At 43.4% G+C, this 21,435-nt stretch overlaps 1 protein-coding gene across 13 annotated transcripts in view; it reads right to left on the bottom strand.

The window, feature by feature from the left end:
- LOC115084076 (sodium channel protein type 5 subunit alpha-like) overlaps positions 1 to 21,435 on the bottom strand; it is a 1,049,386-nt gene that overhangs the window by 284,564 nt on the left and 743,387 nt on the right. For all 13 annotated transcript variants that reach the window (XM_029588401.1, XM_029588411.1, XM_029588408.1 and 10 more), the window contains exon 19: positions 11,106 to 11,260. In XM_029588401.1, the coding sequence (XP_029444261.1) occupies positions 11,106 to 11,260 (155 nt within the window). The remainder of the gene's footprint in view (positions 1 to 11,105; positions 11,261 to 21,435) is intronic.

Raw genomic sequence — 21,435 nt, 5'->3', positions numbered from 1 at the left:
GAGGGAAGGGTTAGGTCGGCCATCACAGTTGGTGATTCAATTATTAGGAATGTAGACAACTGGGTGGCTGGTAGGCGTGAGGATTGCCTGGTAACATGCCTACCTGGGGTGAAGGTGGTGGACCTCACACGTCACCTAGATAGGATTTCAGACAGTGCTGAGGAAGAGCCGGCTGTCGTGATACATGTGGGCACCAACGACATAGGAAAATGTGGGAGGGAGGTTCTGGAAGCCAAATGTAGGCTCTTAGGTAGAAAGCTTAAATAAAGAATCTCCAGGGTAGCATTCTCTGAAATGCTCCCTGTTCCACGCGTAGGTCACAGAGGCAGGTAGAGCTCTCCGGAGTTTCAATGCAAGGATGAGATGATGGTGCATGGAAGAGGGATTCAGTTTTGTTAGGAACTAGGGAGAACCTTTTGGGGAAGGGGAAGTCTCTTCCGAAGGGATAGGCTCCACCTTAACCAGGGTGGAACCTGACTGCTGGCGCTAACCTTTAAAAAGGAGATAGAGCAGCTTTTAAACTAGAACAAAGGGGAAAGTCGACAGTCGCTCAGCTGCGCATGGTTCGGAGAGAGGTATCTTCAAAGGATACTAATGATGCATTAGAATTAGGGCATCCCGACAGTGAGGTTCCAATAATAAGAAAAGTAGTCCAAGTGCCTGTAACTAAAAACTCACCTGAGCTAAAAAATTCTAACTTATCCCTATCAATTAAAAAGCAGAATGAAAATATAAACATAAAAATAATGCCAGAAGTCTAAGAAATAAGATGGGAGAATTAGAATGTATAGCAGTGAAAGATGACATAGACTTAATTGGCATCTCAGAGACATGGTGGAAGGAGGATAACCAATGGGACAGTGCTATAACGGGGTACAAATTATATTGCAATGACAGAGAGGAGCACCTGGGAGGCGGTGTGGCGCTTTATGTCCGGGATGGCATAGAGTCCAACAGGATAAACATCCTGCATGAAACTAAATGCACAATTGAATCTTTATGGGTAGAAATCCCATGTGTGTCAGGGAAGACTATAGTGATAGGAGTATACTACCGTCCACCTGGTCAAGATGGTGAGACTGACAGTGAAATACTAAGAGAAATTAGGGAAGCTAACCAAATTGGTAGTGTGGTAATAATGGGAGACTTCAATTACCAGAGAACAATAGTGCAGGTACAAATCTAAGTTCCACCAAATATTTCAAACAATGTATGTTTATTTCAGAGTGTTGAACTGGCAACTCCACTTATAACAACAGATAGCTTATCAAAGTCCCCCGACACGGTCCCGTGTTTCGCTGTGACTGCATCGGGCGGGACCCAGAATTTCAATGTAATCTTTTGTAACATTCACTGGAGCGCCAAAAGATTACATTGAAATTCTGGGTCCCTCCCGATGCAGTCACAGCGAAACACAGGAAATAAACATACATTGTTTGAAATATTTGGTGGAACTTAGATTTGTACCTGCACTATTGTTCTCTAGTACTTGCTCATGTGCAAGGTGTTGCTTCGTTGCATTTTTAGACTTCAATTACCCCAATATTGACTGGGTAAATGTATCATCGGTACATAGAGATATAAAGTTCTTGGATGGAATGAATGACATTTTTATGGTGCAATTGGTTAAGGAACCGACAAGAGAGGGAGCAATTTTAGATCAAATTCTCAGTAGAGCACAGGATTTGGTGAGAGAGGTAATGGTGGTGGGGCCGCTTGGCAATAGTGATCATAATATGATCAAATTTGAATTAATAACTGGAAGGGGGACAGTAAGCAAATCCATGGCTCTCGAGCTAAACTTTCAAAAGGGAAACTTTGATAAAATGAGAAACATTGTTAAAAAAAAAACCTGAAAGGAGCAGCTACAAAGGTAAAAAGTGTGCAAGAGGCATGGACATTGTTAAAAAATACCATCCTAGAAGCACAGTTCAGATGTATTCCACTCATTAAAAAAGGTGGAAAGAAGGCAAAACGATTACCGGCATGGTTAATAGGGCAGGTGAAAGAAGCTAATTTAGCCAAAGGATCTTCATTCAAAAATTGGAAGAAGGATCCAACAGAAGAAAATAGGATAATGCATAAGCGTCGGCAAGTTAAATGTAAGACATTGATAAGACAGGCTAAGAGAGAATTTGAAAAGAAATTGGCCGTAGAGGCAAAACCTCAAAGTAAAAACTTTTTAAAGCAGAAGCAGAAAGACTGTGGTGTCTTCTAGAAGCAGGGAGATCCTGGATTTTTTGCAAGGAGAACTGTTCCCTAAATGGTAACAAAATCCACAAGGAAGGGGTGGGGGGTGATACTGGACCTGGTACTTACCAACGGGGACAGTGGGGTAGATTTTCAAAGGGTTGCACGTGTAAGATACTCTGCAACCCCCGAAAACCTACCCTTGCCTCCCCCTGCGCACGCCGAGCCTATCTTGCTCATAAGTACCGGGGCTTGAAAAAATGGGCGTTCCGGGGGCAGGACCGAGGCCTCTGGAACAGCCACTGGGCCGGGGGGTGGAGAGCTGGCGCGCGCAAGTTACGCCTGCCTGTAGGCAGGCGCAAATTCTTCAATAAAGATCGGGGGGGGGGGGTTAGTTAGGACTGGGGAGCAGGTTAGATAGGGGAAGAGAAGGGACGGTGCGGGGGGCGGAAGGAAAGTTCCCTCCGAGGCCGCTCTGAGTTTGGAGCAGCCTTGGAGGGAACGGAGGCAGGCTGCTCGGCTCACGCAGGTTGCACAATTGTGCACCCCCCTGCATGCGCCGACCCTAGATTTTATAACATGCGCTCGTCAGCGCGCGAATGTTATAAAATCGGACGTAGATTTGTTCGCGCTGGATTGCGCGAACAAATCTACGTCCGCGCGCATGTTATAAAATCTGGCCCAGTGTTTCTAATATTGAAGTGCATAATCATCTTGGATCCAGTGATCACCATATGGTGTGGTACAGTATTAGAGCACTGGAGGTGAAGGTTCATTAAAAGGTGAGAGTCCTAGATTTCAGGAATTCTAACTTTGTTAAAATGAGGGAGTACCTCCAGGAATTAGCTGGATGGGAAAAAATTAAGGGAAGTAAAAGAGCAGTGGGCAAAACTTCAGCATTTTTAAAGATGGCACTGGCCGTCCATTACTCCTACCATGTGACAGGGGCTGGCCAATGGCACGGATACCCTGTCACATGGTAAGGGCAAAGAGCCATCGGCACCATTTTGATTAGTGGCAGCCGACGGCCTGATAGCGGGAGATCGCTCCCGGAACCCCCACTGGACCACCAGGTACTTTTAAAAGGTTTTGGGGAGGGGTCGGGAGGGTGGGGAAAGCTAAAGGATGTGTTTTAAAGGGTCGGTGTGGGTTTTTTGTTTATCGGCTAGGGCGCAGCCGATAAAAAAAAAATCTGATCAGACCATACGAAAAAAATTTCACGATAGTCCCTGAACCCAGAATCGGAACCAATTCTGAGTCCTGCCATCACCGGAGTTGTAGGTATGCAAAGTACAGGAGAAATGTTCTTGAGGCATCTGCCATGACAACCTGGGCCCCAGCGGGAGAGTTCCAAGGAGGCCCAGTCGAATTGAGGCTGATGCAACTGCAACCAGGGTAACCCCAGAACGATAGGGTGCATGGCCTTCTCTAACACAAAAAAGGGAATTGTCTCCGTATGGAGGGCTCTGGTGTGAAGAGTCACTGGTTCAGTGTGACAAGTCAAATCACTGGGCAAAGGCTCTCCATGGATAGATGACAAGAGTAGTGGAGCTTCTAAAGAAACGAGGGGAATCCTCAAATGTTCCACTAGGCGTCGAAGTATAAAGTTGCCTCCTGCCCTCGAATCCACAAGGGCAAAAGTTTGGATTGTAGACGGTCCGCAAGTCAGGGAGACTGGTAGAAAGAGCGGAGGAGAAGGCATGGTGAGGCCTAAGAACAGTCCTCCTGCAGGACTTAGGCCCATCTGTTTTCCAGACGAATAGGGCATGTTGGGACATTGTGACCAGCTTGTCCACAGTACATACATAGGCCATGCCTCTTCCGCAATCTTCTTTCTTTTGAAGTCAAATGACTGCGACCAAGTTGCATCGGTTCTTCTTCACTGGGAATAGGTACTGCTGGAACCATCTGAAGTGCAAGTTTAGCACGAGTCTCCTTCTGAACTGGTCCTTTAGTAGGCTTGAGTTCTTTCACCTTATCACGAAGCCGGTGGTCAATTCTAGTAACCAAAGCCACTAGTTCATCCAGCGAGTCAGGTGTCTCACGAGCAGCAAGCTCGTCCTTCAAGTGGGTATTCAGACCTCTGAAGAAGAGAGTTTTCAGGCATCTAGGTTCCCAGCATAATTCTGTAGCAAGAGTCTTGAACTCTATTGCAAAATCAGCCAGTGGTCGGTTGCCTTGTTTCAGGTCCACCAGGTCAGAAGCAGCAACAGTCACTCGAGCAGGATCATCAAAAACGGATTTAAATAATTCTAGAAATCCATCAATATCCTGCAGGATTGGATCCTTACGTTCCCACAGCGTTGAAGCCCAAGACAAGGCCCTTCCATCAAGATAAGATAGAATATAATTAGTCTTGGCGTAGGCTGTGGAGAAGTGTGCAGGCTGCAATGCGAAATGCATGCAGCATTGGTTTAGGAAACCTCTAGTTCTTTGAATCTCTCCAGAGAAACGAACTGGAGCAGCCAGAGGTACCATAGCCTTATAGTTACTTCAGGTAACTGACCTTCATTACTGGAAGTAGCGCCTTGCGTCTTCTGTGCTTGTAGCTGATGAAACGCTGAAGTGAGTTTCTCCAATGTGTCTTGTAGTTCAGCAGTGCATAGGGCCAGGTCTGGAATGGCCTGCAAGGAATTGAGCTGTGCCAGATCCATGGAGTTAGCAATCTGTTATAATTAGTGAGGTTTGGGTGAACCCTTGGACACTGTGCAGCTGACCATGCCCACGGGGGGAAGTCCCGTGAGGGGCCACAGGTCAGGCTCAGCTTAGGACACACAAACACAGAGATTGATCTTTTATTAGACAATGTGGTGAAGCCACCAGAGGTGGTAGTAGTGAGCAGCAGAAGTAACCTGGTTGGGCTATTATCCCCTCAGGCGCTGGAACAGCGACTCCTCCGGTAGCAGTGCTGTAGTGGAAAGAACTGAGAATGATGAGTACAGTGGAATATGCACAAAGCCCGAGTATGGAGAACCTAGGGCTGGAACGGAGGCAGGCCCTCGAGGAGCGAGTACCTGGTTCCAGGGAAAGCTCTGAGGTGGAGATGGTAGTACTCACTGGTGTTGAAGATAGCGAATCCTTCCAGGCAGAAAAGAAGATAGGAGCAGGCAGCGAGTCAGGGAAAATGGGCCCTCGAGGAGCGAGTAACAGTTTCCTGATAGCGACCTGAAAACCCCGTTAGCGTTAAAAGTCCAAACGAAAATTGGACAGGCAGAGTAGCTGGGTACGGACATCGAATCCCATCCGTAAGATTCCCTTTGCTAACTCAAAGGCTAGCAAACATCGTAGGCTTTAAATATCCGGGCAGCATGATGTCATCACAGGGGGATGCTCCTGAGGTTTGCGCCAAGTAGGAAATAAGAGTAAGGGCCGCGTGGCGTGCACACCCTAAGGTACCAGCGGAGCATGGCGGGAGGCAGCGTCCAAGCCAGTCCGGGGACTCCGGAGAGGACGGCAGGCAGACGCCGCGGCAGCCAGGCGTCCATCCACAGCGAGAGGAGGTGCAAAGAAAGAAAGGTAGGTGGAGTGAAGCCGTCGGGAAGGGACGGTTGCAACAATTTACCTGTATTGTTATTCTTTTCCTAGTGTTATATTTTTCTATCTTTTTAACCTCCATTCCTTTTTTCCAGATTAACCCATAGTGAATCCTCGTTATCTCATAAGCCCTGCAAATCTGTTGCTTTTTATCACTTTTTTCTTTCTTACAGTTATTGCAATCAAATCTGCTCAAGGTTTCTTGATTTAGTGTATCATTATGAACTGTATAAATAAAGGGAAGGTATATGTATAAACTAATGAGGAAAAAGCGAAATTCACTGGGGAAGGGCCAGGAGCAGGACCACATAAAATGAACACAAATAAGATTGGAAATGAGGAATACCTCAATCAATTTTCAGAAAAGTGTGTTCATGAAGAAATACCGAAACTTACAGAGGTCATTAGTCAAAAGCCATTTAGATGGATAACTCAAATGAACTCCTGGCCAAAAACAAACTGTGTGCTTAATTCCTGATGCAACAAGCTAATACCATGCTAATAAATCGGGAAGTAAAAAGTGCGCTGACCGAGTTAAATTGTGTGTTCACCGTAGGGCCGAATGCATATTTTAACTTGGAAGGGAGGAGAAGTGTGTAGAGATGCCTGTTGCCGCCTTGCTGCCTCATGTGCCCTGACTGATTTTAGGTTTTATCCAACACAAATGCCCACCTCCTCAGAATCCTGCACTTTCAGAGCAAACCAGATCCTGCCTGCCTGCCTGCTGGGTATAAGGAGAAAAAAGGCTGGGGTTTTTTTTTTTTAACATTATTTTTGAAGATCAGGAGTCGGCTTTTCTTCTCGTTATTCTTTCCAGTCCTCAGGAGTAAGCCTCATTCCTCAGTTAATCCTGCTAATATTAGTGCTGGCAGGTTGCTGGCAATGACTCCATCTTTGACCATGAGTAAAGTTTCCAGAGCTAAGAAAACCTGGGTTAGGGAAAACTCACCTCTCTGCATTGGAGACTACTGTCTAATGCCCAAACTTGCATGGTATTTCTATGCGAGGGAGCTAAGTAGGTCTCACAGTTTTACTCACTCATTTGATGTGGGTAAAACTCCTTGCTGCATTGGCAGTAAGGCTTACCCGCAGAAAATGCATGCATAACTGAGGGTAAATCTGCATCGGCCTGTCAATCAACAATGGCTCCTACAAACATCTGAATATAGAAAACCATCTGACAGCTCTAGCTTCCATTCTTCAGACAGAAAACAATTTATTATACACAGCCAACCTTCATGATATGGCCATATTTTTTCTGACCCAAAGGACAAGAATAAGCACCTCAAAGCTCTAATCTAACTGCATCCTATTAGCTCCAAAAAAACTGCATTCTCACTCAAAACACCCACAGAAAGCCTACCACAATACAAGGAAAAAACCCATAGAGCAGGTACCACTTTTAGTAACATGCAATCCAAAACCAGAAAAAAATTCTATGAGATCTGCAACAATTACTATTGCAGGATGCTCCTTTAGTTCCAGCCTTCCATCTACTGCTTAATCTGACACAAAAACTTATACATAGTAAGCCCCACATACAGAAGAAAATAGCACAGGACCTTACAAGACACCATGATGTAACTTATGCCAGCACATATCACTGAAGCCTACAGCTACTCATATGGGAAAGACATTCAGAATAAAAGGTTCACATTCATGCTTCTCTACGACTACTTTGTTCATGATTCAATGGAAAAAAATGTGGACAATGGTGAAACAAATGGAAAAGAATCAATCCTCATAGATATAACATAAAGCATGACAGAGAAAACCAGAGTGACAGCTCAGTTGTGAACGTCTGAAAGGAAGATCAATCCCTTAATAACCTTACAATCACAGTACTTAAAGGGAACTTTAGGAACACTTAAGAACAGAAAACATTTGAAATTAGGATGATGACGACATACTGTCAAGCAAACACAAATGGACTTAATAAAGATATTACCAGATATAGGTTCTTTCTGTTGCAAAGTTTTAGTCTTATTACCTCTGGCATTCCTCCCTCCCCCTCCCCCCATCTTCACTTTATTGAGCTGTAATAGCTTATGCAAGCAGACTAAGGCCTAGGCAACTTTGAACTATATAAAACCCAGTGTAAATGTGCCACTTCTTTATTGACCTGATGAAGCGAGGATAACTCTCAAAACTAGTCACAAGTTAGTCCAATAAAAAGGCAATAGCTACAACTTGTTTGCAGAACCTTTATCTCACATATCCAAAGGGATTAGTATGGTAACCACAATTCTTTGCTCTGTTCTTCTAGACAAAGATGAGAACGTGATATGACTTAAAATTGACAGGAGAACATTGGCAACAGACAAAGCTGAGCATCCGAGGCTGCCTCTGAGTTTTGGGACAACATTTTCACAGAGATCCACAATGCCCTTTTCTTAAAAATGTGTGTAAATGTGAAGGTATAGGAGTATGAATCAGTGAGGACAACTCAGAGAAAGGCACAAGACTGAATACAACTTCTCTAGGTCAGCTAAAGAGCATGGGGCTAGGCTATACTTAGGCCCAGTTTTAGCATTCTGATCCATGTAGAAAATAAAATATCTTGTTCCCTCCTACATATAGAAACATAGAAACATAGAAATGACGTCAGAAGACCAAACGGCCCATCCAGTCTGCCCAGCAAGCGTTCGCACTTTTTATTCTCTCACATACTTATCTGTTTCTCTTGGCTCTTAGTAACCTTTTTTTATTCTATTTCCCTTCCACCCCCACCATTAATGTAGAGAGCAGTGTTGGACCTGCATCTAAGTGAAATAGCTTAATTTTGTTAGGGGTATTAACCACCGCAATAAGCAAGCTACACCCATGCTTATCTGTTTATTCAGACTATGTAATTCAGTCCTTGTTGATTGTTGCCTGAATATAGATCCACCTTTCTTCATTCCCCCCTGCCGTTGAAGCTGAGAGCCATGCTGGCTATGCATTGAAAGTGAAGTATCAGTCTTGCTCCCCTGCCGTTGAAGCAGGGGACTATGCTAGATATGCGTGAAGTGTCAAACTTCCTCCCCTGCCATTGAAGCAGAAAGCTATGCTGGCTTTGCATTTAAAGTGAAATATCAGACTTGCTCCCCTGCCGTTGAAGCAGAGGGCTCTGCTGGATATGCGTGAATTGTCAAAATTTCCTCCCCTGCCGTTGAAGCAGAGAGCTATGCTGGATATGTGTGAAGTGTCAAACTTCCTCCCTTGCCGTTGAAGCAGAGAGCTATGCTGGATTTGCGTTGAAAGTGAATTATCAGGTATTTTTTTTTGTTTGGGGTAGTAACCGCCGTAACAAGCAAGCTACTCCCCTGCTTTTATGTGGTTGCAAATCCTTTTTTCCACATTTCCTCTTGCTGTTGAAGCATAGAGCCATGTTGGAGTCGCATTATTGAATAAGGATATTCATCTCTAGGTAGTAGCCAACATTCCCTCAAGCCACCCCCATGCCTCTTGTCTTCATTCACATCCTCTAGACTTTATGGATCCACAGTATTTATCCCACGCCCCTTTGAAATCCTTCAAAGTTTTGGTCTTCACCACTTCCTCCGGAAGGGTGAATTTATTTAAAGTTAATCCTGTCTGTCTGAGACCATGTATCAAGAGAGTCACATTGCTGACATGTGCTAAAATGGCACTCAACACACAATTAAGCTCTGAAATTTGTTACCAGAGGAGGTGGTTAGTGCAGTTAGTGTAGCTGGGCTTAAAAAAGGTTTGGATAAGTTCTTGGAGAAGTATATTAACTGCTATTAATCAAGTTGACTTAGGAAATAGCCACTGCTATTACTGGCATTAATAACAATGGGATCTATTTAGTGTTTGGGTACTTGCCAGGTACATGCGACCAGGATTGGCAACTGTTGGAAACAGGATGCTGGGTTTGATGGAGCCTTGGTCTAACCCAGTATGGCAACTTCTTATGTTCTTATGAGATGATAAATGTTGCAGAAGGAACAATCCAGGACTGAGCAATTCACCAGCGGACTGTCCTCCATGACTTTTCAGTTTGTTGCTACAGGAAGTGGTACTTGAGGGGTTTTTTTTCCCATTTTTAGAAGAGGAAAAGGTGTGGTGCTACTGATCTTTACCCACAGTGCTGATGGCCTAAAAGCTGTAGATTTTCACATGAAATCTGCTGCGTACACCTGGAATGCATGATGCAAATCATGCTGATAATAGTAAGTTGTGGCTATCCCACCTCTCTTTTTGCAAGCCGAACAGATCTGCTTACAGATTTTTTTGTGGTTATCCATGGACTGATCCCTGATTTCTGCTGCAGCTCTGTAACAAGGTGGCATTGTTACTGGATCACTTCAGACCCCCATCCTTCTTGTTATGGGCAGTTTTATGTTAAGGTCAGACAGACCTGCCTTTTTTTCCATCTGAGAGCCACAAAGTTTTTCTTTTTTTTAAATTTTTGACCAGAAATTTCCTCCTTATTCTTTGGGCTTCTAGCTCAATTGGAATCTGTCCCTGCTAAGCTTAAGGCACCATCAGCTTTTGCTCGCAGCTAGCCATGGTTTTCCCCCATTATAAAACTCTGACCCCTTCCACCTATCCGAGCCATCAGAATAATAGTCCTCGACCAGGAGCAGTGACCCTAACTAGATATTTTTTGTACCAGGGCAAGTTTCATGAATTGTTCCCCTATGCCAATGTTTCCTGTGGCACCACATTTAGCAGCCCGTTCCAAGCTTCCCCTGGGACTGCTGCCCAGCTTGTCCTGCCCTAGTTATGTCACTGGCCAGAGGCCACACAGACTATGACTTCCTCAGGAACTTGGTATGCATGCATGCACCCTGAGTCTGGCTACTAGGTGGTTATAACTGAATAATGGCAGAGCCATCCTTTCCAATGGGCTGACATCTCTGACTATAGCATTCTACTGCTGGTTGGCTGCAGGAGTAGAAGACAGGCTCAGGAATCAAAGCCAGTTTCCTGCATAGCATCCTGCAGCCCTGCCACTGAGCCATTGGGCCAGACCCAACCCATATGCTACATTAAACAGTGAGTCATGAGCAGGAGAAAAAAACAAAACCTTTGTTTCCCTTAAGGGAAAATCAGAAGGAATGCCCATCCTTAATTCTGGAGTAAAATGAAAATTATGTTTTACTGTTCTGAATCCTGCAATAACTTAAGCCTTAGCACAGGGGGGTAGGCAGCTCTGGTCCTGGAGTGCCACAAACAGGTCTGGCTTTCCAGACATCCACACTGAATATGCATGAGGTATATTTGCATACGTTGGAGGTAGTGCATACAAATATACCTCATGCCTATTTATTGTGGGTCACCTGAAAACCAGACCTGCCTGTGGCACTCTAGGACCAGAGTTGCCTAACCCTGCTTTAACTCAGTATCATGTGAATATTGCAGGTCACACTCACCAGAGCACCGCTGCTAAGCAGAATCATGAAGATGATAAAACTTTCAAACCAGTTGTGTTCGACAATTTTGAAGCAGGTTTTCCTCACTTTCCACCAGAATCTGCCAGGCCTCTGTGTGATATCCACATCACAGCAAGGGAAGTGTCGGACACAACCTAAAAGGAAGTTGTATGTAATTAATCAAAAATCCTCCACAGTCAGAGCATTAACAGGCAGGTGAAAGTTGAAGCCCCCTCTGTGCCAAGTCCTAGCATAGGGCCTGGGTCTGGGTCAAGGCCTTGGCATTGGGACCTGGCCTCCAGGCCAGGCCATGGTGTTGGGCCATGGCCTAGGCTAAGGCTCAGGCATCAGCACCCAGCCTCCGAGCTGAGCCCTGATGTCATGCCTGGGCCCGGTCTCTGGCCTAGGCAAATGCCCAGGCATCAAGACTTGGCTTCCATGCCAGGTCTCGGCTGGTGTTGGGACCTGCCTCTGGGCCAGGTGTTGGGCTCTGGTCTAGGCCGAAGTCCTGGTGTTGGGACCCATCCTCAGCCCTGGCCCCATCATCATGCGTGGGTCTGGATCGAGGCTCTAATATTGGGACCTGGCCTGTGGGCAGGACCACGGTTTCAGGCCTGGGCCCAGGGTTGCACTGTCCTACTGCAGCCTTGGCCTATACAAGGCCAAGGCTTCATCCTGGACCTAGGCCTCGCCAGTAGCAGATCCCCACTGTACCGGGTAAGTGGGGGCCGGGGGGGATCATGGCACCAACATGTTTTCCAAGTGGGAGGGATGGGTGTTGGGGATGGGTTGTGAGGCCTTGCAGGGCCTCGTTTTCATTTTTCATTTCTTTTCTTGTGGGGGGCGGTAACGTTTGATTTGTTTTTTATTTTTTTCACGAATGAAATGAATCAAATATTCCATGAACCAAAATTTGTGGGGAAAAACCCTCCTGGAAGTGAACTGAAAAACGAAAATGAAATTTTTTTTCCCTGCACACCCCTAGAAGCTATACGGCTAAATGATCTAGCTAAATATTAACCGTATCTCTTATTATCTGGCTAAACTTTAGTCGGATAACTTAGGGGCAGTCTGGAGGCATTTTGGGGTGGAGTGACATTAGCCAGATAAGTTATCCAGCTAACTCCAATTTTCAGAGTTAGCCGGATAGGTTTATCCAGCTAACTTTGCTATCCAGACTGTGACTGATTATATACCAGATACTTTGGGATTTTTAAATGTGTGCACATAAGTTACCCCACCCAAGTCATACTTGCTTGGAGAAGCTGTAAATTTGTACATGTACTCAGCCAATTACCCAAGGATTTTCAGAGCAGATTTATACAGTAAGTTCACTTTCAAAATACTTGGGAAAGTCTGTGTGTACAATGTACATGTAAACTTTACTGCTATGCATGCTGTTATAAAATGACCCTCTTCTTCACTAGCTTTCTGAAGTAAACATTCTAAAACATTCGGGGCCCGATATTCAGCTACCTTTTAGCCGATCAATTTGTGGGCAGGCAATGCGCAGATTGGGATGGCACTACTTAGCCAAATAAGTTATTCGGCTAATTAGCAATCTTCAGCCTTAGATGGATAACTTATCCGCCTAAGTTATACCTGCTCAATAGCAGGTCTAAACTTAGATGGATATTTCATATTTATCTAAGTAGCGATTTGTTTGGGGATATTCAGCAGCATAGCTGGGCGCTGATTATCCCATCTAAGTTAGCCAGATAAGTCTATCTGGCTAACTTAGATAAATGGACAAGTTTTGAATACTGACCCCTTGGTTAGTCCAATAAAAAATTTATCACCTTATATTGTTTACTTTGATTGTTATCCTTTATTTCTATGCTTCAACGTCATAGAAAGCACACTACTTTATCCAACAAAGGCTGAAAGTTAGCTTTATGTCACTTCGTTCCCAGAATGCTTGCTTCAGATAGGTCCACTGATCCTGAACAAACACTAGTGAATATTTGCTTATGAAAATGAAAATGTAACATAATAATGTGGTGAATGACAGCAGAAAAAAACAAATATGGCCCATCCAGTTTGCCCAGCAGCAATTTGTCTACTTTGGGTAGATACATATACAAATTCCCATATAGAACCCTTCCCCTATGTCCATCTCCCAGCAGTGATATGAAGCCATCAAATATTTGAGAGAGTATTGGAATAACCTGCACAGAGCAACAGTTACAACTCTTTAACCCAGTATTTTGAGAGGTTGGAAAAGGGAAATGGGAAGAGAGGAAGGGGAAGTAGATGACAGGTTCCATAAGGGAATTTGTATACAAATCGACCCAAAATAGACAACTTGCTGCTGGGCAGAATGGATTGGCCATATTATCTTTATTTGCCATAATTTACTTATATTGCAGGAAGAGAATGTTAAAAAGTGTGAGATAAACATAAAGAATCCCGAGTGGCAAGATGAGGAAAGGAAGCAGTGGGATAACCTGCATGAAGCTACAATTACGGTCCAAAACAGCAGTGGTAGGATTCCATTACATTTCTGAGAAATCCCTAGAGTAATAGGTATGGAGCAGCCGCTAAAACCCTATAAGGCAGTGGTAGTACTTTAAAAAGATGGATGAGGGACATGGGGTAAAGGGAAGTGAATGTTGGATTCCATACAGGAATCTGAAAACGTATTTACCCTTAGGAGATAAAATGCTGTTGGGCAGACTGGATGGGCCATATTGGTCTTTACCTGCTCTCATTTTATATATTACTATGTGTACACAAAATAAATCATATGTATATAATATCATTGTTATTATAACACATCATGAGCACTTATTTTTATTTATAATTTACATTTTTATATCACTATATTTATTTATTTATTTATTTCGGATTTTTATATACCGACATTCTCAATACAAGTATCGAATCAGGTCGGTTTACATATAACAAAACTTTCGCACAAAAGGCGTTACATGGAACAGCGTTTCTTAACATATAACGTATAACATATAGCATATAACCTGTAACATATAGATATTAATAATAAATTAAATATTACATAGATAATAATAATAGTAACTCGTCAACAGGACGTAGGTAAATGTTCGGCATGTTTATAGCGAGAATAGATATCTAGAAAAAATTAAAGGGTAGACTAAATTGTGATATGAGGGTACATAGACCATGTTGATGTGCAAAATATGCGAGAAATGCATGAGTTAAGGAAGACTGATGAATCAGAGAAGAAGTCTTAAACAGGTGAGAAGTTCAGATCTGACGTGGTTGGGTATTGAAGGGGGTATAGGTGAAACTAGGATCTAGTGTTTGGGCTATTTTTCTTTTTGGCCGGTGTCTAAGTAAACTTGTGATTCTGTATATGTTTGCCTGAAAAGCCACGTTTTTAGATTTTTCTTAAAAGTTAGATGGCAGGTCTCTTGGCGTAGATCTGGCGGTATATCCAAATGACCCTGTAGCAATTTACAAACACAATAAAAAGCCTATTCAAAACACACTCCCACCCCCATTAAAACTCGAAAGCTATCTCAGCATACATGGAAAACATAGAATATGATGGCAGAAAAGGGCCAAACAGTCCATCCAGTCTGCCCAGCAAGCCTATGGTAGCATCTGCCTCGCCATACAGGTCACCTCCATACTTAGTTTCTCAAACTGAGAAAGTCAGGGCCCTTGTAGGTTGCTGTCTGAGTCCAATTCCCCATTACCTCTTGCCTTTGAAGCACAGAGCAATGTTGAAGTTGTATCAAGAAGTATCAGGCTTATCGGTCAAGGGTAGTAACAGCTGCATCAGCAAGTTACTTGCTTTCCTAGACCATAAAATTCAATGTCTGTGTTGGTTGCTGCCTGAATCTAATTCCCCTTTTCCTCTTTTCACCCTGCCGTTAAAGCAGAGAGCAATAATGGAGCTGCTTCAGCAAGTTACGTGTTTTCCCAGACCATAAAATTCAATGTCCATGTTGGTTGCTGTTTGAATCTAATTCCCCTTTTCCTCTTCCCTCCCGCCATTAAAGCAGAGAACAATAATGGAGTTGCATCAACAATATGAAGGCTTAATGGTTTAGTGTAGTAACCTCCACACCAGCAAGTTTCCCCCCATGTACTCTTTTCTTCATTTCCATCATCTAGCCTTTAAGGATCCACAGTGTTCATCCCATGCCCCTTTGAAATCTTTCACCGTTTTTGTCTTCACCACCTCCTCCAGAAGGGCATTCCAGGCATCCACTACCCTCTGCATGAAGAAATATTTCCTGATGTTGGTTCTGAGTTGTCGTCCCTGGAGTTTCATTACTCTATTGATATCTAGTTCTATTGATATCTTTCCAACACAAAAGGTTTGACAATTATGCATCATTAAAACCTTTCAGAAATCTGAAGGTCTGTATCCTTCAACCTTTCTTCATAAGTCATTTGATGGAGACCCCCACCATTTTTGTCACCCTTCTCTGGACCTCCTCCATCCTGTCTCTGTCTCTTTTGAGATACTGTCTCATCTAACCCTTTCACAAAATTCCACTAAAAATTGGATACCTCTGCAATTATTTACTGCTTTACAAAAGCTTAAATAATCATTTTGAAGATGGATCATAAGGGCAAACTATTATACAACTCAGGAGCCAAAACATAATAAGCTTGTCCCCTGGTATACTGCAATAAAGCAATCTGGCTGATAATGAGCACCAACAGCCTGACTTGAGAAGACAACAAACTTCATTGAGACAAACAAACCAAATCAAAAGAAACATGAGGTCAATACTGAAGTCAATATTCAAAGCCATTTAGGTAAATAACTCACAAGCTATCCATCGAAATGGCAAGGTTTTGAATATTGAACCACTTATCTAGCTAAAATAAAGTTGGATAAAAAAAGAGGTGTTCCAGGGAGGAGTTAAGTCATCCAATTAACTTAACCAATTTTCAGTGCAGGTCTAAAGTTATCCAGCCTTGTGTGGTTGAATAACTTCCTACTTAACCAGATATTTTAAAAAATATTCCGTTAACTAGCGCTATCAGAATTATGAAAAAGGTCTAAAGTTATTCAGTCCTGTGTGGTTGGATAACTTCCTACTTAACAAGATATTTTCAAAGATATTCAGTTAACTAGCTCTGACATAATTATGGAAAAAAAAAATAAAGAAATATTAGGGCCTGTGTCCCGATTCTCTCCCTTCCCTAACCTAATTAATAAAGGTCCCTGTCAGGCCGTGCATCCCCCACCCCCAAACATTTCTACATTACTGAAAACATGGTCTGAAGGTCTGCATATCACCACTGCTTCTTGCCCATGGTCCTTAAAAAAATACAGATCATCCAATAACGACACTAATAGGGTCTCAGTGCTAAAAATACTTCTAAAACCAGGCTGGTAGTCATCCAACATATGTATGATCCTCCAAAAATTCCAGCAATTGCTGCTTCAATACTTTCTCAATGATCTTATGTAGAAAATGCAGGTTAGAAACTGCCTTGTAATAATCTTTCAAATATACATTTCTTCAATATTGGTTTAATGACTGTTCGTTAAGTGGTCCAGGAAAAAATCTCCTTCTCTTGTCCGACCCTTAGGACCCTGAGAAAAAAAAAAAGCACACAAGAGAGGAAAGTTTCAAACCACCTGTCCTCTAATAAGTTATCAAAAAGAAAAGAGACAAAGCAAATTAGCCCCAAACTCTGTGTTGTGGGAGTCTCAGTTTAGTGGACCCTTGGGCCGACCTGCTGGAGACTGGGAATAGATGGTCAATGTCTCTAATGAATAGCAGGCCGGGAAGCAGATGTTCAGGCGGTACATAGATGCTCTTCATCCTGGAAGCTGGTACTCCCCCGGGAGGAGCCCGTAGGAGCCCAACCGCTGGGACTTAGGTGGCTTCACCCTTGGAAGCCGAAGCCCCCCCAGGAGGAGCCCGTAGGGGCCCGGCCGCTGGAAGTTAGGCGGGTCGTGGATCAGGACAGGTAACTGGAACCAGACTAAGACAGTAGCAATACTGTAACTGGGTTCAGATTCTGGAACCAGGCAGGAACTGTAACAAGACTCGGGTACTGGAACCAGGCAAGAACTATAGCAGGTAAACAGGAACCAAGCAGGTACTGTAGCAGGAACAGAGCGACGAAGCCAAGCGAGTCACTCCGGGGCACAGTGCAACAGGAAACCAGGAAGCTAATCCGTTGGAAGGCGAGGACTGAATGGCCGCGGCCGGCTTATCAAGGCTGCGGCGTCTGACGTCAGGAACTGGGCGGAGTCACCACTGGCGGGAAACGGGCTAGAAAGGCGCCCAAGTGGCGCGTGCCTAGGAGCAGGGCGTCCTCAGGCACCTTCGCGGTGGCGCAGCCCCAGCTGAGACGCCGCCAAACAGGCCGCAAGCCAGGGCTCCGGAGGCGGAAGCAGGTCCGGGAACAAGGAGGTAAGGGCCTGGTCGCGGTGCTCGCGGCCAGGACAGCAACACTCTGAACTGGCAGCTCCTGTGCTTTAAACAACAGCTCCTGTGCTGTTTGTATCTGCAGCTATTTGCAAAGAAGAAAGACAGGTAACTGTGGTAGAGAGCCAGTGGTAGAGAGCCACTGGCTCTCTACCACTGAACTGTCCAGGGCACAGTTCTCAGCCAGTTTGAACCTCCTAAGGGGGGTGCTCTTACAAATAGTTACGCCACTTTTTGTCTGAATCCTCTTCCCCTGTGTATTTTAGTACCCTTTTTCCCGTGTTACCTTCCTCTAGCTTCCTCGTTCATATTAGTTTCTCCTATTATTCCATTTTACCCCTCCTCACCCCCTTGTTCTTTGGTTCCTCTATCGTTCCCTTGTTTCCCCTACCCTTGTTCTCTGTAATACGTTAAGTTATCTGTAAACCAATATGATGTACCCATTGAATACCGGTATAGAAAAGTTCTTAAATAAATAGACTTCCGTCTCTTACTACTTCACATATCTGCTCTATATAAAAGGGAGCAGCAGTAATCAACAGTGGATTTCTTGATTCAAAGGGAACAATGTTGAGTCTTTAGATTACAGTCTCTCCATCCTGATGTCTTAGCCATCAGACTGAGTGTTCTGCTTTCTTTTAGTGTTTATTATGTCAATATATGTCATTTCTCAACTTTATATATCTTGACTGTTCTTATGCATTGACACTGTATTTCACTTTACATGTATTGTCTTGTGGCATGGATTTGTTTCACTTGGCCATGTTGGATCATGTGGGAGCCTGGTTTAGCGCCATTTTTAAAATCTTTAGAGTTAAAAGGACTTTGTTGCTTCACTAGAGTTTGTTTAGCCTTTTTCCTTACCTGCTGTACTGCTGGATTGAAATGTTCTTGTATTAGGCAAGCTGCCTTTGTTTTCTTGTATTCTTCAGTAAATGTTTTGATCTGTCCATCAATATATGCCTTTGTTTTATTGCAGGATTTTTTTGTCCCTCTTGACCCAGCCTCATGGCGAAACACGGTCCCATATCAGGGGACTACAGGACGACTTTTGGATTATATTTTTTTTGATGTTGTAAATATACATTTTTAGAATATTTGCCAGTTACCTGTTTTTTGGACTCATCTTTAAGATTATTATATAGAGAGGGGGCACTGTTGAGTTTACTCAAGTTGGCAGCATTATTTTGTTGCTCCTCCTTACTGTACTGTGTTTTCAGCTCCTATTGCCTTCTAGACCCATTTTGTGGACTGTATTTGGACTCATTCCAGTTTCTCAGTTGGCGGCTAGTAAGGGTTCCAAGCCTGAGATGCAGTATACAATTTCGTATGGTACTAAACGAACCAAGACTGATCCCCCTACACTTAAGGTGATTAGGTTGACACAGGAAAAAGGAGATGTATTGGACTTAGTGCTTGCTGAGATTCACATCTTGCGTGAACATATTGAAACCCATTTTTCTTATTCCGAGGAGATTAAAACTGACTTCATAAGACTGCTTGAGCAGTTAACCTCCTTAAAAACAGAGGTGAACCAGTATAAGGGAGAACTCGAGTCTCTGAATGGATCCTGGAAAAAGTGCGACATCTGGCATCCGCTATTGCTACCATACAAACAGCGATCAAAGAACTGTCCAATCGTAATAGGAATCGTGGAAGTTCAGAAGGCTCAGATATGATCCATTTCCTGGAATCTATGATTCTGAAGATCCTGCATATTCAATTTGATAAGCCCTTCGAAATAGAAAGAGCTCACAGGGTATCATCTAAGCCTCTTGTGAATGCGAAGTAATCAAGACCTCTCATAGCCAAGATTTCGAGGTATCTGCAGGCCCTTGCTTTTCTGCAGGTGGCAAAAACTAAAGCACCATTGCTACATGACAGTAAGAAGATACCGTTTGTTATAAACGTAGATAAAATGACAGCTCAGCATCATCACCGATTTCTGGCGCTTTGTCCACAGCTGAGGGACATGGGGGCTAAATATGGATACCTGGCTCAAATGGATATCACCAATAATAATCGCATTTCTTTCTACGATGACCCAGATCACTCAAGGCTTATATTAGAAGTACTCTAAGTTAAGGAATTTCTCCATAATGAGGTTCTCAATGCCAGATTGGCATTGTGAGCTTACTTTTTGTTCCTTCTTTTTGACCTGGTTAACAAAACTGAGCCAGCTGGCTTTTATTTTCTTTTGGACAACCAGTGCAGTGATTTTTTCTTCTTCTCTGCTCTGCTTTTCAGTGCGTTACGCTGCATTGTTGTTCCTCTGCACAATGTCTGTATATCTGATTTTTTTCATCTGTCTCTGTTTTTGTATAACTGGTACTGTTCATAGTACTGTTTGTATGGAAGGTTAATGTTATTCATTTAATTCTTTTCTATGCATACAGTGGGAGTGTGACACTCTGTGTTGCCTTCTGTTTATGCACAGCCTCTTTTTGTTCACTGTTTTGTAATCCCTCAGGTCTTTTTTCTCTCTCTTGAAAGAAGTTTTTTTTTCTTTTTTTGCGCTTTTCACTGATCTGATTCTTCTATTTGTTATAGTAGTACCCACTGTAATTAACCTTGCAGTTGACTTATTTGTAGAGTGCCATATATTATTTTTGAGCTAGTACTTCTACTATAGCTGTCAACCCTTCCCTTCTGAAGGCTCTCAGCCTTAATATTAATGATCCTAACCACTCGATTAAAAAGAGAAAGATACTTGATTATCTTAAAAAATCCAAAGCAGATATATTTATGCTTGAGGAAATGCATCTGACTGGGAGTGAAGCCTTAAAATTAAAAACAAAATGGATAAGGGAGTGCTGCTATTCCACTTCTCTCAGGATGAAGAACGGAGTGGTAATACTTTTTAGAAAGTCTCTTAATTCTTGCTTATTGTCCCAAGAATTAGCGCCAAACTACTAGAGTGTGGTAATACTCCTCTTATCATGGGTGGTGATTTCAACCAACCATTGGATCTTATTTTAGGAAGGCAATCCATCTTCAAGCCAGTCAGAACACTGAACATCCTTAAGGACTTGAAAGTGGAACTTGGTCTCACAGAGCACTAGAATGTTGTACACTTTACAGCAAGCGATTTTACTTTTCTCTCCTCTCCCCTTAACACATACTTTGCATAGATAATTTTTAATCTCAAAATCTCTGATGCCCGAGATCTTTAGCGCAAGTATTCTGCCTATAATGATTTCAGATCATGTTGCAAGTACTCTGACTCTTACCATATTACCCCCACAATGTAGATCTCCAGTTTGGTATTTTAATTCTGCTTTGCTTGAGGATCAGTCTTTTCAAACACAGCTCCGTGATTCTATAATGGATACTTTAACAATAATGACACAGATGCCCTTTCTGCATCCATAATCTGGGATGCACTTAAAGCCAATTCTTGCGAACCTACGCAAGTTTGTGGCAGGATGACTGGGCTGACCTCCTTCCTTGGGCGGAGTTCGCATTAAATTCCCATCTGTCCACTTCCACTGGTTCGTTGCCCTTCCAGATGGTCTATGGACGCTAACCGTTGCTACCACTCCCGCTCTCCGTGGCGTCCCCGGCAGTGCAAGCAACTGCCAAGAATTGCATCAATTGTGGCAAAATATCCAACAGCTGCTCAAGCAAGCTGCCCAGAGATAGAAGAAGGCCTTTGATGCCCATCATCACGCAGCACCCCAGTTCTAGCCTGGGGATAAGGTATGTCTCAGTACCAAATTTATTCGGCTCAAACTGACTTCAGCCCGCTTTGCTCCTAGGTACATTGGCCCCTTTCCGGTGCTCCGCCATCTTGATCCCATTACATACCGACTTTAGCTGCCTTCCTCGCTCAAGATTCACAATGCCTTTCACATTTCTCTACTCAAGCCTCTGATTCTCTCAGGATTTTCCAAGAAACCACCGGACCTCTTATTGCTGTCCTCAGAAGCAGATGTCACCTATCG

Source organism: Rhinatrema bivittatum, chromosome 2 (genome assembly GCF_901001135.1).
Source record: "Rhinatrema bivittatum chromosome 2, aRhiBiv1.1, whole genome shotgun sequence".
Classification (NCBI taxonomy): Eukaryota; Metazoa; Chordata; class Amphibia; order Gymnophiona; family Rhinatrematidae; genus Rhinatrema; species Rhinatrema bivittatum.
This window is presented reverse-complemented; position numbering and strand designations above follow the sequence as displayed.